The sequence below is a fragment of the Boeremia exigua genome, assembly GCF_020726555.1.
Source record: "Boeremia exigua strain MPI-SDFR-AT-0100 chromosome Unknown C7974scaffold_12, whole genome shotgun sequence".
Taxonomy (NCBI): domain Eukaryota; kingdom Fungi; phylum Ascomycota; class Dothideomycetes; order Pleosporales; family Didymellaceae; genus Boeremia; species Boeremia exigua.
In genome coordinates this window covers 446,425-461,124 of record NW_025763529.1, presented here as the reverse complement: position 1 = coordinate 461,124, position 14,700 = coordinate 446,425, and the positions used below count along the sequence as shown (strand labels likewise).

The following is a 14,700-nucleotide window of genomic DNA, read 5'->3' as shown; positions in this document are numbered from 1 at the left end:
CGCGTTGGTACGGACATACGGACCCTCACGGAGTCGGATATACAACAACAACCGACGCGCGTTGTCTGGAATTCAAGACGCCATGGAGCAGTTTGAACGAGATGGAGTAAGACACGGGTGAGACGGGAAACGTGGTACTGTGTTTGCGGGCCATGTTCCAGTAGCACAGAGACGGAATCTGTGCTACACGTGGATGGCATGATTTCAGGCACAGAAATCCTGCAGACCCTCTTTCGGACCTCACCAAGGCCCATCAGGGCCCATCAGGGGCTACTGCAGTTGCAAAGTCGAGACTTCTAGGTGTAGCCGATCCTGCCTTGTTGCGGCACGGCGAGCATGTTGCTGATGTCCCCGACGCAGGAAATCATCGCTCGGCGCAACACCCATGTTGTCAACCCCCAGGATCGCGACAGTGCCGCAGCGGGGATCACCAAGCGAGAGCATTCCCAACTCGAACCACGTTGCGCACGTTTGCCGTCCCGTGTTCTTTGTGTGCACTGTGCTCAGTCGTACCCTATGAACTGGCCGTCAGAGCTCCGGGCACTGAACCTACGCAAATGAATCTTGAGCTTGACGACGATCCGTATCGGCGTCCTTGATGGAAATGGCTGCGAGGTGTCGAATCAGATGGCAATATGTGCGAGATTGCGTCCCCAATGCAAGCCGTTATGCTCGAGCACGGGCGAGCATCTCCAGATGTCCCCGCGCAGCCAGAAAGCCCCCAAAGTTTCCAATTGGACGCGTTTCGGCTCTCAACCCGCTGCACGGCCCAGCCTTATCCTAGAGTTTCCATTCGTTGCAGAAAAATCACGCTCTGAGATGCTAGAGAAGCCTATCATGGCAACTAACACGGCCTTTAATAGACACAAGGCGGATACATGTCCTGGGCTTGTCACCGGTTTCTGCGATTAGGTATTGAAAGCATGCATGCCCGATTACCATACCAGTCATTGAAACTAGCAGAAGGATGGAACGAAAAACGAGGGTTGGGACCGGACTCCGGGCCTTGCTTCGCCCCGCTTTGCGATCTTAGGGATTGGCTACAGCGGTTCAGTGTTACGGACTTGCTCTATCTGGTGAGCAGCTCGCTCGCAGCTTGCAACCAAATGGGGATTGGAATAGAACTCATGTACATGTGCAACACAGCGAACGCGTCTTGTGCTAGGCTGTTGGTAACGAGTTATGAACGTGTATGAGTAGACTCGAGAGCGTTTCTCAAGTACGATTGAGAATCATCATCGTCATCAGCCTTATAGCAAGAGCCTCTTCGTAATAGTAAGCGCTTGCGCAGAGATCCCGTTCGCAGGCTTTCGACAGTAGATGCTTGGCGGAGTTGAGTGCTTACTTCTCGGAGGCGCGTTCAAGATGCTGCATCTTGGGATTGCGAAACCACAAGATGCAGTGACTCATGTCCGTTGCATTGCATAACGAGTTGGAGTGCGCGGTAGCCGAAGCATGCCGCCTTGAAGCAAGTGACTCGTTTCCAGCTTTCTCGGGCATCGGGTTTGGGTTTTGGTTTGAATTGACCGAAACTCACGGGTCCTCGGGGATCCCGGAAGTGCCTCTTTGGGTAAGCGATGCGCAGGCTCCTCTTGAAGTTAGCATGCCTCGCTTTGCCTTGTTCCGACTTGCGGGTCTGCACTCCGCTCGCACGTCGATTGGTGTCGTGCTCGAGCCAAGTAAGGCTGAATCAACGTGCAGTTCTCCACTCATCGTCGTGAATGGAGCATGAAGCGAGTGGTAATGACGGCGTTATTATTACCGCGACAGCCGGCGACCACTGGCCATTCCGTTCTTCGTCTTGGTATCCACGAGAATTCGGTGTTTCGCATTTTGATCCTCGTTTACTGGTAACACCGCTTCACAGCTGCTGGGATCGACAAGGTCAAGGTAGTGAGGGCTCGCATAGCTGCCGGCGCTAGACATCCTGTCAAATGCTTGGGTTTTACGTGGCTTTAGCTAGTATCGATTGGACTCCTGTTGAAACATGTTGGTGCTCTCTTTGCCTCCAACAAACGGCGTGAATGAATGCACATTGTCGGTGGGTGCAACTGATGCTGCGATCGAGGCTTGGAAGACCATCACAAGGTCGATCAGGTTTATCCGAAGTTCCAAGCCCCATGATAGCGGGAGGCCTGATGCTGCGCTGCACTGCGCAAGCCCAATAATAGACCTGGCGAATGATCGAATGGACAGATGAACGAATGAACGACACTCGGCTCCTGCCGCTGAGCCACGGCCGCGCACGGACGGCGCAGCGTACTCGCGACTTTGCTCCTTATCTTCGACCCATCAGTCTTTGATCATGCATATCAGGGATTGTAAATCTGAATCGAACAAGTCACTACATGCTCTGAGCTTGAATGTCACGAGTCCGCGATGACTGATAGATTCATTCATTGGCGTATCGTGGGGGCTTGACGCTGTGGCTGGTGATGAAGGCTCACAAGCCGAAGTATACAGTACAGTGTAACTGCGCTAACTGTATTAAAAGTCACTCTAGTCGCTAGTCTCATCCAACCCTAGGCTTCGACGGTTGGCTTTCAGGGCCGTTGAACTTTAGCCAGCAAAGTCACTTCGAGTCTGAGAGAATTGATCACTTACTGGTGCGGCCGAAGCAGAGCTGTATGAGCTCGCTAGAGACGAGATTCCATACCGGCACCTTGCAATGAGAACGCAGCTCTACAAGACTGCGCAGGTTTGTTGCGTTGAGATATCTGAGCAGGTATTGACGTATAGCACACAGTAGCGCAGAGAGGAACTCCGCCGGTCTCGAACGAGCGAGTAGGTAGGTATTGAACTTTGGAGATTTGCTCATACGACGCGCGATGCTCTTTTCGATGGATCGGTGAACCGAGAGCTTGGTAGCTATCGGGCCGCAGTGAAAGGATGGCGCGGGGTATGGGGTGGATGAATAAGCGGATCGAACAACATCTGGTTATGCTGGCTTTCACGCCCTTCAAAAGGACACCGTTTGGCGATCTTGGCGGGAAGAAGACTTCGGCGCGGTAAGCGTATCCATCTGAGTGGTCGCTCCGTTGTTTGCGATGTCAGCCGGACTCGTGACGTTATCGTTCAATGTCGGCGACAACTTATCTCCAAGGCACGTCCCGAAGGCCATCACTAAACCAGTCGAGAGGGTTACAGCGAGGCGATATGCAGTCGTCACCGCTGAGCAAGCCTTGGTTGCTCGAACTACTACAGGTTCCGGACGGGAACATGGTCCTGGAGACTGAGTGCTGTGACCTTAGCGAAACCTCCGATTCAATCAGCTTTAGGGCGTGTGGATGTTGATCCGGATTTTAAAGCGATAAGTCCAAAAGGCGAGAGCGGAATGATATTCACCATGTCAAAGTCATGTACATGCATAGAGATATCTCAGCAGCAGTCAGGTCGCTTGGCTACCAGCCCCCAACAGCGCAGCCTCGCACACCGTTCTGGCATAGTTGAGCCTTAAGGCCGTACCCCTGAGGGTTTCATGGTAGTGTGTTCGCTTCGATGCATGTCTGCGGAGTATCGTATGAGAACAGTTCATGATCGGTGAGCATCCGTCGTAATCAAATTTCGAGTTGTGCAATGTCGAGAAATGGGGTATGGCCGAGACCTGAACGGCCTCGCCGGCGAGACACGTGTTGGTGATATAAGCCTATTGCTTCGAAATGGAAAAGAGCATCAAGCATCGCTGTGTGGCAAAGTGGGTGAAGGATGCATAGCGCGAGTACCGCTAGTGAAAAGGCGTGCTTTGACGTCGTGTGTACAGCATAGACGTGCCTCAAGGAGCACTTACTGTTCAAACGGACGAAAAGTCTAGGTCAAATTGTGCGGCGGACCCCTGCGATAACGCAGAGAAGTTTCCGGGGAAGGCAGATGCCGCTATCATGCCGCTCTGCGTAGTCGGCATTGAGCACTCTGTAGTTTGTGATCTGTAATCAGTAAGCGAACCTACATGTCTCTGCTGCATGAGAATGCAGCCTTATGTCTGTCTTGACCTTTCCACATGATCGGTCACGGAGATAAAGTGACTCGACTGAACGCCAAAAGGTTCGCCGACCTGTCCAACGGTAATGACGCATGTGCGGCTATTTTGTCCGCTGGAATGTTTTGAAACGACCTCCTGACACTGCGGCGTCACCATAAGCGACCCCAGAGCGCGGTCAATTCAGCTTCGATGCATAATGACGGGAAGACCATTCTACCTGCAACTCATATGGACTGATCTCCGGACACAAGCTGTGTGCAAGGCGGACACATCCATTATTGTGTGAACGGTGAAGCTGAAGCATGGGCCTTTAGCGAGGAAGCTTTGATACCTGAGCAACGTCGAGCTGTACGCGAACTGGCACTTGGATCGCGGAGGTGCCGAGCGACAGGTTTGTCCGCGTCGGTCCGTCCATGTGATTCATGTGACATAGTGTCATGAGCTCGTCGCTGCCTGAATTTTGGGCCGCACAAAGCGCCCAGGAGGCACAAGCGGGGGTGCGCGTTCGCGTCTTCGCAAGTCCCTCGAGAGCAGCAGCAAGCTTATTGAGAGTCGATGGCATCATAGGGCTGTAGGGCTGGGTGTTGGCATCAAGTTGCTGTTGTGAGGCTCGTAGCTTCGCCAGTGGACGCTAAAAAATAGCGTTTCCACTGCGCATGCACAGAACGGCGCAGCGCGGCTGCACAATCGAGGTCATAGGCGCCCTCGACAGCACATGCTGTGTTGCTGGCGGCTATGCGTTGTGGTGCTATCTCATGGTTAGAGTTTGCTGCATTTGTCAGAAGGGCGCAGGGTGAAAATGGAATCGTGTAAAGTAAGGCGTTTTCGCAAGTGTTCACACTTCGCCGCTTGAAGAGGTCAAAGAGGAAGTCATCCCAGAAGAGACTCCTGCAGTGGTCCGCAGGCATCATACGTCCCCACAGGCTGGGTTGGCTGTATCACATGACAGCCTCGCAAAACAACACCCCTTGGCTTGGATTGCATGCAGCGGTGTGAAAAGCGTGGGAATACCGAGAGACTGGTCGCTTGCACACCTCAAACAGGCAAAAGACTCGTCCGACCCAGTCAGAAGTGACAAAGTGGCCCGCCGACAGGGGTCGGTTGCACATCTAACTCCTTGCGGGTGGCAGGTGGGCCCCTCCCGCAGTTCAACTCACCGCGTCTGAACAGCTTGACTTGGACGTCGGCGACGACCGATTACAGGCAATGTGCTCAGGTATTGAGCGGGAAAATGCGATGTGGATCAAACTGCTGGTGGCATGTTGTGCAAGAATGCGTTGGTTTTGGCGGTGGACGCTGGTCGTTCCTCGTAGCAGGGCCGTGCCATAGGCGCAGGGGATGCCTGCTAGGTATGGTCGATACTACGGTGCTGGCTACTGGGCTGCAGTCGCCGTGAATGGATGCGCGATATATATGCACAGATGAGGCCTGCGATAAACATGGGTACAACTATGTCACTGAGCCGATACTTCATTGCTTGCTGTGTGATATAGACTGATTGATATCGGTTCGGGAAGCTCTGACACTTCTTCCACAGGAAAGCACGCCTTTGCTAAGGACATACTAAGACATCTCATGGCGTAATTCGTCAGTGTCTCAAACACTATGAGATTACATTGTGACGGCCGTCCACATGCTGCGCCCCGACAGAGGCATAGAGACACCTCAGTCTAGCTTTGCACGTCAAGAGTTCGATCAGCTGTCTCGAGACCCCATGATATATATGTATGCAGTTTGACAGTACTGCCCAACAAACTCTGCTGTTCACCGTGAATTACATCGCTAACACATCCACGGACAAAAATGCACCTGGTGCTTGGTCGGGGTAATGCAGAGAACGACATACAAAGACAGACGCTATAGAACAAAAGTTCCAGGTAACCTCTGGTTTTCACGGTCCCTCGGACGTGGATTCTGGCAGCTGCGATCCAGTGACTGCTTATGCAAAGACGGTACGACGTATCCCGCTGGGATGTCAACATACACGTCGTCGAACCCTTGCAGCGGAGAGTAACCCGTGGAATGGAACTCGGACAAACCCAATGAGCTGTATGCAAGGGCGTCGTCGCTTGCTGATGAAGACTACCGTGCGTGAAAGTAGGTAGGGCTGTGAGATGGGCGCGGCCACCGCATTCCGGACTTCATGTTTTCGATCATCATCTAGAAGATGAGCCTTTGCCTGTTCGAGGCGTACTCCACCTGAACAGGTCGTGGAGAGCTGAAGACCCACAACAAGTATACCGACTTTGATCACCTCGGGACCGATTTGAGGTACCTGTGAGACACAATCTCGGTGATCGTACACACTTTGAGACAGTGCTGTTAGCCAACGCAGCTCGTGTCTCTTTGGTGGCTACAATTTGAATATCATGACCGTAAGACGTCGTGAACTTGCCGTGGGTCTGGGCTGCAACCGCCCATGCGCATCAACCACGATACCCTAGTGTGCTGTGAAGTTGAACCCAATCCAACAGCGCTGAGCTGTAGTAGACCAAAGAACCAGCGGCACGGTAGGCCTGGTGCTATTTCTGGCGGCAAACGAAATGAAACGATATCCTTGAAGATGTACACAGCATACTCCCAAGTCATGGAACAGACTTGGATTTGGAATTGGACAGTTGCCAGGACGCAATGGTCATCCGCCTAGCTTAAGTGAAGATTCTTGGACCTGGCGAAACATGATGCACTCCCACTTTGAACACTGGCACAGCAAGCGTGCACAGGATGTTGGGTCCAAAAGTCTCCGGAGCCCATACCCGTGAAGCTGCTCGCGGATTTCCTATTTTGGCAATCTGACTGCAGTGGCTCAGTGACGGCCGTGTAGGCGCAGCTGTGGAGGCCTAACCACGGGCAGAGCACCATAGCTGTGAGGCGTGCCACCGGCTCCAGGCACTACATTGGCGTGAGCGGTTGAATTGCTACCAGCCTTTTTTGCGAAGCGTGTGGAAAGGGTTGATTGCAGCATTGATTGGGCTGGCGTGATGGGTTTCGCAGATTAGATCAAACTCGGTACAGCTGGCACAGGACAAGCTTTGGGCTGATTGGCCCTATCCGCAATTGGGAGCCGCTGTCACCGACTCGCAATACCCTGAAGGAACAAAGTGCTGATGAGGCGGCGGGAGGGCGTGGGGACGGTGCATAGGGCTGCTGTGTGAGACACTCGTTTGAACAGGTGCCTGGGGCTCATCGAGTGGCCGCAGCCAGTTGGAGCCATGGTAAAGTTAGACGGCCTTACAAAGCATGCTAAAAGCATCTGCAGCCAGGATAGGAAATTAAGGCTAGCCAGATGCAGGATATGGTGTCCAAACCAACGATCTCCTCTTGTGGAGGGGTTCTGGAGAGAGTGTGCCGTGTCCGCCGGGTAACGGTTCCAACGGTGCGGCGCTAGGGATTTGAAATCCACCGCCGCACCGCGTCACTCAACGAGTGCCCGACGAGTCGCGGTGTGCAGCGTGCTGCGAGGTTGTGCATGCGCGAGGACGCGGCGGGGACTGCCAATCAGCGTGCAGACTGTGCGACAGCGATGATCTGGTGCAAGCCGTCAAGCCCCAGCACACTCGTGGACAGTCGTCCACCAACACCGCCCTGGAGAATATGCAGGGCGTTTCGTGCACGCCCATTCCGGAGCTCCGCCCAGCAATGCGTGCAATTTACCCAGAAGGGCATCGAGCTGTCGAATGGTCGGCGCTGCTGCCTCTGGCCCCCAAGCAGCGGCCGCGCGTGGGGCTTGAGACGGCTGGCAGTGATGCTGCTGGCCGCCGCTCCACGCTGCTCCAACTTGTCTGGCGCTGGGTACGCCACCAGTGTGGCCACCCGGCGGCGGCCGCTGAACGTGATGATGGAGCAGCGCTCACCAAGCAAGCGTTCACCCGGACATAACGACGGATCCGAAGGTGCGCTGGCTAAGAGCCATAGGGCTGGTGGTGCTGGAGCATGTAGGCGTGGGTGCGGCGCAGGGGTCGAGCGAACTGACCGCTGTATCGAAACACAGACCGATGGCCAAACCACCCTACTGCCCACACATGCATACGGCCCCCGACTTTCCCGTGCGCTGAGCCTTGACGGTCCCCAACGTTACTGGCCCGCTACAAGCCTTGTGTCTAGCGCTATCCTAAATTTACGAAGCTGCCTGTCGGTGAAGGACAGGGTTGTATCCGCCGCAAGTAGTCCTGGGTGCATGCGAGGGCCTGAAGCTGGGGACCACCACTAGGCAGTCTGTGCTCCACTTGAACGACTGCGGACGCATTTGACAGCTAGATAAATATACCGTGATTCCCGACTGCCTTGAGCCTCCCACCATTCATCCCACTGATCTCCAGCCTGCGCCCGCCATATCATCTGGCCTTCTCATCCGTGACTTGACCCAAGGCTCTCCCCATAGCTCCACATTGTCGCCCACCATGCATAGACATCAGCCATACCAGCAGTATGCCACTGCCGCACCCACCACTACAAGATACTCGGGCACATCCTCAGCCTTCTCGGCCTCAGCAAACCCCAACGAAGACTGGACCAAGATCTCAGACCTTGCTGAGCGCAGGAGGATACAAAACCGGATTGCCCAGCGCAACTACCGCAAGAAGCTCAAGAAGAGGCTCGAAGACTTGGTGAGTTCGCGCCTTAATCACACGTGATACCGTTGGCATAGCATTCTAATTCCGTAACAGGAGCGTCGTGCCGCCTCCAGTTCAGCTTCGCCTGAGCAGAAGCCAGCCGAGCTGCAGCCACCTCAGACTTCGCCGCGCCAGGAATTCCCCTCCCCCTCTTCTTCGGATTCCTCGTACACCACCCCACCCGAGGATCGTATGTTCTCGCATCAGTACACTCGTCAGCTCTCCACAAGTCCACCCCCATTCTCGGTAGCGTCGTACTCCTCGGCCTATCCAGCTCCGGATGCAGTGGCATACTCGGTGCCATACACCACACACTCGCCGTACCACACAATACCAGCCACACTCACACCAGAGATGCCATCATATGCCTATCTGCCACCACCGCTCTCTTCCGCCTACCCCACCACGCTGCCCAGCCTTGTGCCCAGCATGAAGAGCGAGTACTACTCCGAAGACGACCTCAGTCCGTTCAACGTGGGCTATGCGGCCATTGGCGGTATTGAAATCCCACCTCCGCACGCATACGCAGACCACAATGCTCATGTAAGGCTCCCCACCCGCCAGCCCTACTACGCATGAAGACCCGTCTCTTGAACACGCCACTATTCCCCCGACGAGCCTTCGCTGACAGCTCATGGTAGACGCCACCACTTGAGCACGACGACTTCGGCTACCCTACCACACCAAATTCGATGCCACGAACACCTCCTCTTCTTCCCCTTCACTCCATGTGAGGAATCTTCTTGCGATTTTGTTATTCTGTTTCGTTGCTGGGCCGTTTTGTCCTGGCACCTTTTTGTGATCAGCATTTTTTGTATAGCATTTCAGCGATCTGTCGTTTTGGATAAGGTCCCTCGCTTGGCCCTCGAGACTTGGTGTTTTTGGCGTTTGAAAGGCTGGGACATTTCTCAGTAGGAAATTTTGGAGCCTCTGAAGGCAAACCCTAGTGCTGCAGCGCGCCCGCTGGGTAAACGAGAATCAACGAATATGACCATCACCCCTCACTCTACAAATACAATCTTGAATATTAGAGCATTATACCACATGAACGTGATGTCTTTATCTCAAATATGACATGATGCGCGTGTTGGGTGAACTGACAGAGCAGAAGTGAGAGAGATGTCGAGCGGTGAGATCATCGGGGCACTTTGCGCGTCTGATCTGCCAAGCCTGCAACGGCGCGACGCGTCCTGCCATCCAACGTCAGCATAGACACTGCTGTTAACAACGACCGCCGCCACTCCATGGCTCCTTTGAAGCGTTCACGAGCCGAACAAGCACGGCAGATCCTATCGAGCGGAGCAGTCATTCGCGAAGACTCGGACGACGAGCTCGGTTACGAGGACCATCCTTGGGAATGGATATACGAAGACGCAGGCGCTGAGCAGACGTCTGTAGACGACAATGCAACACCTAGAAAACGAAAGGCGGCGCTACAACCGGCCACGAAACGGATAACAGGTGCGCGCATGGGAAGCTTCATGTGCAAGCTTGGAGACGCTGTCTTGCTCAAGGCGGACGGCAACCAAGCATGGGTCGGCATTGTTAGCGAATTCTATGAAGACGATGAAGACTACGAGAAGATGGCGAGATTTCTTTGGTTTTCGTCGGAACAGGAGATACGAAACAAGAACAAGAAGCGCACCGACTTCCTCCCTGTAAGTCACCACCATACTTAATTCAAGCTGGTCGGCTGACAGGAGCCAGAACGAGCTCTACATATCATCAAATTTCGACGACAATCCGCTTGCCTCGATCAACGGTACAGCTAAGATCGTGTCGTATGAAACGTTCCAGAAATTGCACCCCACAGGCCAGATCAAGAAGTCGTCGAAAGACTACGGCAAGATGTTCGTGTGCAGAAGAGGCTGTAACACCCGCACAACGACGTATACACCAGAGTTCAATTGGGAAGATGTTTATATCGGCGCCGACGATATACCCTTACTGATAGAGCTGGTCGAGAGTCAGACTAAAGCGTCAAGGAAGGGATCTTCTCGGCCAAAAAGACAGCAAGATGATCTAGACGATTTCACAGAACAGGATTCTGAAGATGATGGTGCACCGAAGACTCCACGGAAGCGCCGGAAATTCAATGACGCGGCAACCCCTACATCGAAGAGAAAGAGTCCGGCCGCTCGAAAGTTCTTGACCCCATCACACAAGCGCATAGTGCTGAAGAAACATCTGGAGTTCACTCCGCTTGGTACCCGACTGTTGTCACCTTCGGCACTTGCATCACCATTCCAGATTGCCCGGAACCAACTCCACGTCTCATCCGTACCTGCGGCACTCCCCTGTCGCGAGGAAGAGTTCTCGACCGTGTATAGCCACCTCGAGGCCGCCATCACAGACGGATCGGGCTCGTGCATCTATATCTCAGGCACACCGGGCACGGGAAAGACTGCCACGGTACGAGAGGTTGTAGCACAGTTGCATGCATCAGTGCAAGCTGAAGAGCTGGATGATTTCATCTTCGTGGAGATCAACGGCATGAAGGTCACAGACCCGCATCAGTCTTACTCGTTGTTGTGGCAGGCACTTCGCGGCGACAGAGTCAGCCCATCTCATGCACTAGAACTGTTGGAGCGCGAATTCTCCGCGCCCAGCCCTCGTCGCGTCCCATGCGTTGTTCTGATGGATGAGCTCGACCAACTTGTTACCAAAAATCAGTCCGTCATGTATAATTTCTTCAACTGGCCACAACTGCGGCACAGCAGACTAATTGTCTTGGCGGTCGCAAACACTATGGATCTCCCGGAACGCACTCTGAGCAATAAGATCAGTAGTCGACTAGGTACGTACCTGGAACCTTGTCCTTCGCGTGCAGCCCATCAATGTTGCAGTGCAGCTTGCGAGTCCCGTTTGCCTTAATCATACCGATCGCAGGCGCCGCGTGGACGATGCCCAATACGTTTGTTTTTGCGACGGTGTCGCGAACCCCTGTTCACCGGTATTCTACAGGACACTCATTGGACAAGGCTAACAGACGTGTACCCAGGGCTAACGCGAATCACCTTTCCTGGCTATACTCACGACCAATTGATGCAGATCATTCAATCTCGCCTGGAGGGCGTTCCAGGTAACATCGTTCTCCCGGATGCCGTTCAGTTCGCGGCGCGTAAAGTCGCAGCTGTAAGTGGTGACGCCCGACGTGCACTAGACATTTGCAGACGCGCTGTGGAAATCGCAGAGACAGAAGTCGCGTCACAAGGTCAAGATGATGAGGCGCCCTCAACCCCGAGTCGGACCGGTCGCGGGAACAACGCGAACACTCTTCAATCGTCCCGATCGCACAACGGTCCCGAAGAGCTGGCAGTCAGCCCAACGAAACGTGGAGGACCTGCCGCTAGACGTAAGGGTGTAGTCACCCTCGCAACGATCAGACAGGCTATCAATGAGGCCACGAGCAGCCCCCTGCAGCAGGCGCTCCGGGCGCTGCCGTTAGCGTCCAAGGTATTTCTCGCTGCACTCTTGGCGCGGATACGACGGACTGGCCTTGGTGAGGCAGTGCTTGGAGACGTCGTTGATGAGGTTAAGAAGATCGGCTTGATGAGCCAGTTGCAGCCCGTGCAAAACTATCTGCTTGCATCAGGTGCTCAAGATCGTACCACTGGTTTTTCCGGTCTAGACGTGCTGCCTGCAAGTCCTTCAAGGAACACCGAGCTCACCGATACAACACCCAAGCATGCAAAGCTCAATGCTGCACGAGCTCTTGGTCTTGCGTCTGCTGCCACAGAACTTGCAGAAGCAGGTATCATCGGTATCGAAGCCAGACACGGTGAGCGAGTCGGTCGTGTAAGGCTGGGTGTTGGTGAAGACGAGGTTCGACTCGCGCTCGGGGAAGACGCATCAGTCAAGGGTATGGGTTTCGGAGCCTGAGGAGAGCCTTCCCTATCGCGACATCCATATTCAGCTGTTGGAAACCTCGCTGCCCCGTTCTGGAACAGCCTCTCTCTTCACTACCTATCCGCTTTGCATTTTAGCACAACATATCGTATGATACCCCTCTTTCCAGTATACCGATCAGGATGGACTTCGTCATTTGGCGACCTGGCCTCCTACAAAACAGGATCACGTCCTGTGCGCCTCTGCGGACCGTGCCAACAGGCCCTGCATGAGGCCTACCGGTCTCCGCGAAGCCGCGACAAGGGCAAGCGACCCGTCCAGGTTTCCCGCTTGGGGCGCGGGGTTGCTTGCTTCGTGGCTGGGCACCTTCCTTTCTGATGATGCAGGACGAAGCGCACGTGCGCTCATCCTTGTCGTACGTCATGAGCCTTGCGGTACGAAACAAACGTAGTAATGTGCTATATTGCTTGCAGCACAACTCATACATACGCTCAAACAAAATTCTGAAACATTGACGTGTATCGTTGGCTAGTAAGAAAGCTATCAAGGTACCTCCGCATATCTACAAACTGTGCAGTCTCGCATTCCAGAATCTCAAACGCCACACGGTCGCTCCTCCTATCGTGGAACGACGTAAGAAATATAGAGAGTTAGATCTCCGTGTGCCCCTATCGGCTGCGTTTTTCAACAATACCACGTTCGGCTGTATCGTCGTTCATCAGCTCGAATTCTTGCGGTCGTTCCTTCTGTTGTTCCTTGAGCAGCAGAGCAATATCTCCTGGATAACTGACGTTAAGGATGACCATAACAGCAAACATGAGCACTGCGTCAAAGACGTACAAGTAAACCTCATGTCGAAGTAAGTATCCGTCGTTGCCCTGGATATACTCAATGACTCTGAACAGCGATCGGATCAAGATCAGGACAGAAGTCACGTAAAGGGGGAAAAGGTGCTTCTTCCAGGGAATACTACTATCCAGGGTCGCAAGGTGCTCCTTACCTCGCAATTGAAACAGAATCGCCGTGATAAAGAACAGCCCAAAGAAGAGGATTTGAACGCATAATCCGCCAATGATGATCTTCTCACCAGACTTCATGCCTGACGCCCCTGACGCCATGACGCCGCCGCCGGCACCCTGCATGAAGAACGAAATGATGTCGCCGCCAACGAAGATCTTTGTCAGCCACGTGCGGCGTACAAGAGAGTACCGCTCGCCCCTCGTCAATAAGATCAGGCGGCCGAGAATCATGTATATGCTTGCTGCGTATAGTGCAGGACCAAGGAGCAGAAGGAGTGTCTGCATGATGTATGGCGACTGCGCGTATTGGTCTTTGGAAGATAGGATGCGGCCTATGTAGCCAATGGTTTCAAAGAGTCCTCCTATGATAAAGGGCGTCATGAACCACGACCGTTTCTTGAAGGATTGGAATGCGTGCAAGCCCGTCGTCAGACTGAAGAGGACGACGAATATTGTAGCCGCGGCGAGGGAGGGCTTGTAGCGGTAAAACACATAAGAGTCGGCATCATTGTGGTCGGCCATGATGTTCGTGGTGTTTGGATCGTCGAGGCTTGTACGCTTTCGTGGTATCAAGGTCGCTATTATAGACAGGTATGTAGCCGAACAAGTGTATTCTATTGTGTAATAAAGAAGGCAGTTACTGAGATGATCGAACTGCAGTTGATTGGTTTGTGATGCTGGAGTAAGACACAGTTGAGTTCAGGAAACCACAACTCCTTTATCTATGCACATTGCTTCGGACTAAACGCAACCATGATGATGAAGCAGAGGCGCAGCGCATTTCGCAACTCACCGAGAAAACCTCGTCTTTGTTGGCGTCCATGGCAGAACTATTGAGCATGTGTTGTATACGCTGTACGGTGGGTTGGTTTAGTGTCAAGGCGATTCGCCTTGATTCGTCCACCTGCCAACGTGGACCCACGGCAGATTTGCGGTCCGCTTCGGCGCCCAAACATATTCTTAGCTTGAATTTGTGTACGGTATACGTTACTGTTGGTCATTGCGCCTGGCGTGCTGATGTCTCTAAGCGTGTAGGTAGACAATACCCTCTGTAGTCTGTCCAGCGTAGCCAAGCTACCCACGATGCCTGAGTATCTACGTAACCTCAGGATCGGAAGCAGTCGATCACGTCTGGCCGATGACGATGAACCATGCAGGCGACTAAGCGGCCACTTCGTTCTTCAGAACTGCACTTGATAGACAGACTACAATGTCTGCTTACGCTTCTGGTTTCTTCATT

General features: G+C 53.7%; 3 protein-coding genes across 3 annotated transcripts; 2 read left to right on the top strand and 1 right to left on the bottom strand.

The window, feature by feature from the left end:
* The first annotated feature begins 8,157 nt into the window (after positions 1 to 8,157).
* On the top strand, positions 8,158 to 9,711 carry C7974DRAFT_402988 (uncharacterized protein). The gene is made up of 3 exons (XM_046142781.1): positions 8,158 to 8,586; positions 8,647 to 9,135; positions 9,234 to 9,711. Exons 1-3 carry the CDS (start codon positions 8,380 to 8,382, stop codon positions 9,324 to 9,326), a joined length of 789 nt encoding a protein of 262 aa, XP_045992596.1. The 5' UTR covers positions 8,158 to 8,379; the 3' UTR covers positions 9,327 to 9,711.
* A 32-nt stretch (positions 9,712 to 9,743) lies between these two features.
* Positions 9,744 to 12,524, top strand: C7974DRAFT_56607 (P-loop containing nucleoside triphosphate hydrolase protein). Its single transcript, XM_046146871.1, has 3 exons — positions 9,744 to 10,250; positions 10,300 to 11,389; positions 11,594 to 12,524. The coding sequence occupies exons 1-3, from the start codon at positions 9,837 to 9,839 to the stop codon at positions 12,472 to 12,474; spliced, it is 2,385 nt and encodes a 794-aa protein (XP_045992595.1). The 5' UTR covers positions 9,744 to 9,836; the 3' UTR covers positions 12,475 to 12,524.
* Positions 12,525 to 13,109: 585 nt separating this feature from the next.
* On the bottom strand, positions 13,110 to 13,982 carry C7974DRAFT_320687 (RTA1 like protein-domain-containing protein; the record flags this gene model as incomplete). The annotated part of the gene is made up of 1 exon (XM_046138763.1): positions 13,110 to 13,982. The coding sequence occupies one exon, from the start codon at positions 13,980 to 13,982 to the stop codon at positions 13,110 to 13,112; it is 873 nt and encodes a 290-aa protein (XP_045992594.1).
* Between the last annotated feature and the right edge of the window lie 718 nt (positions 13,983 to 14,700).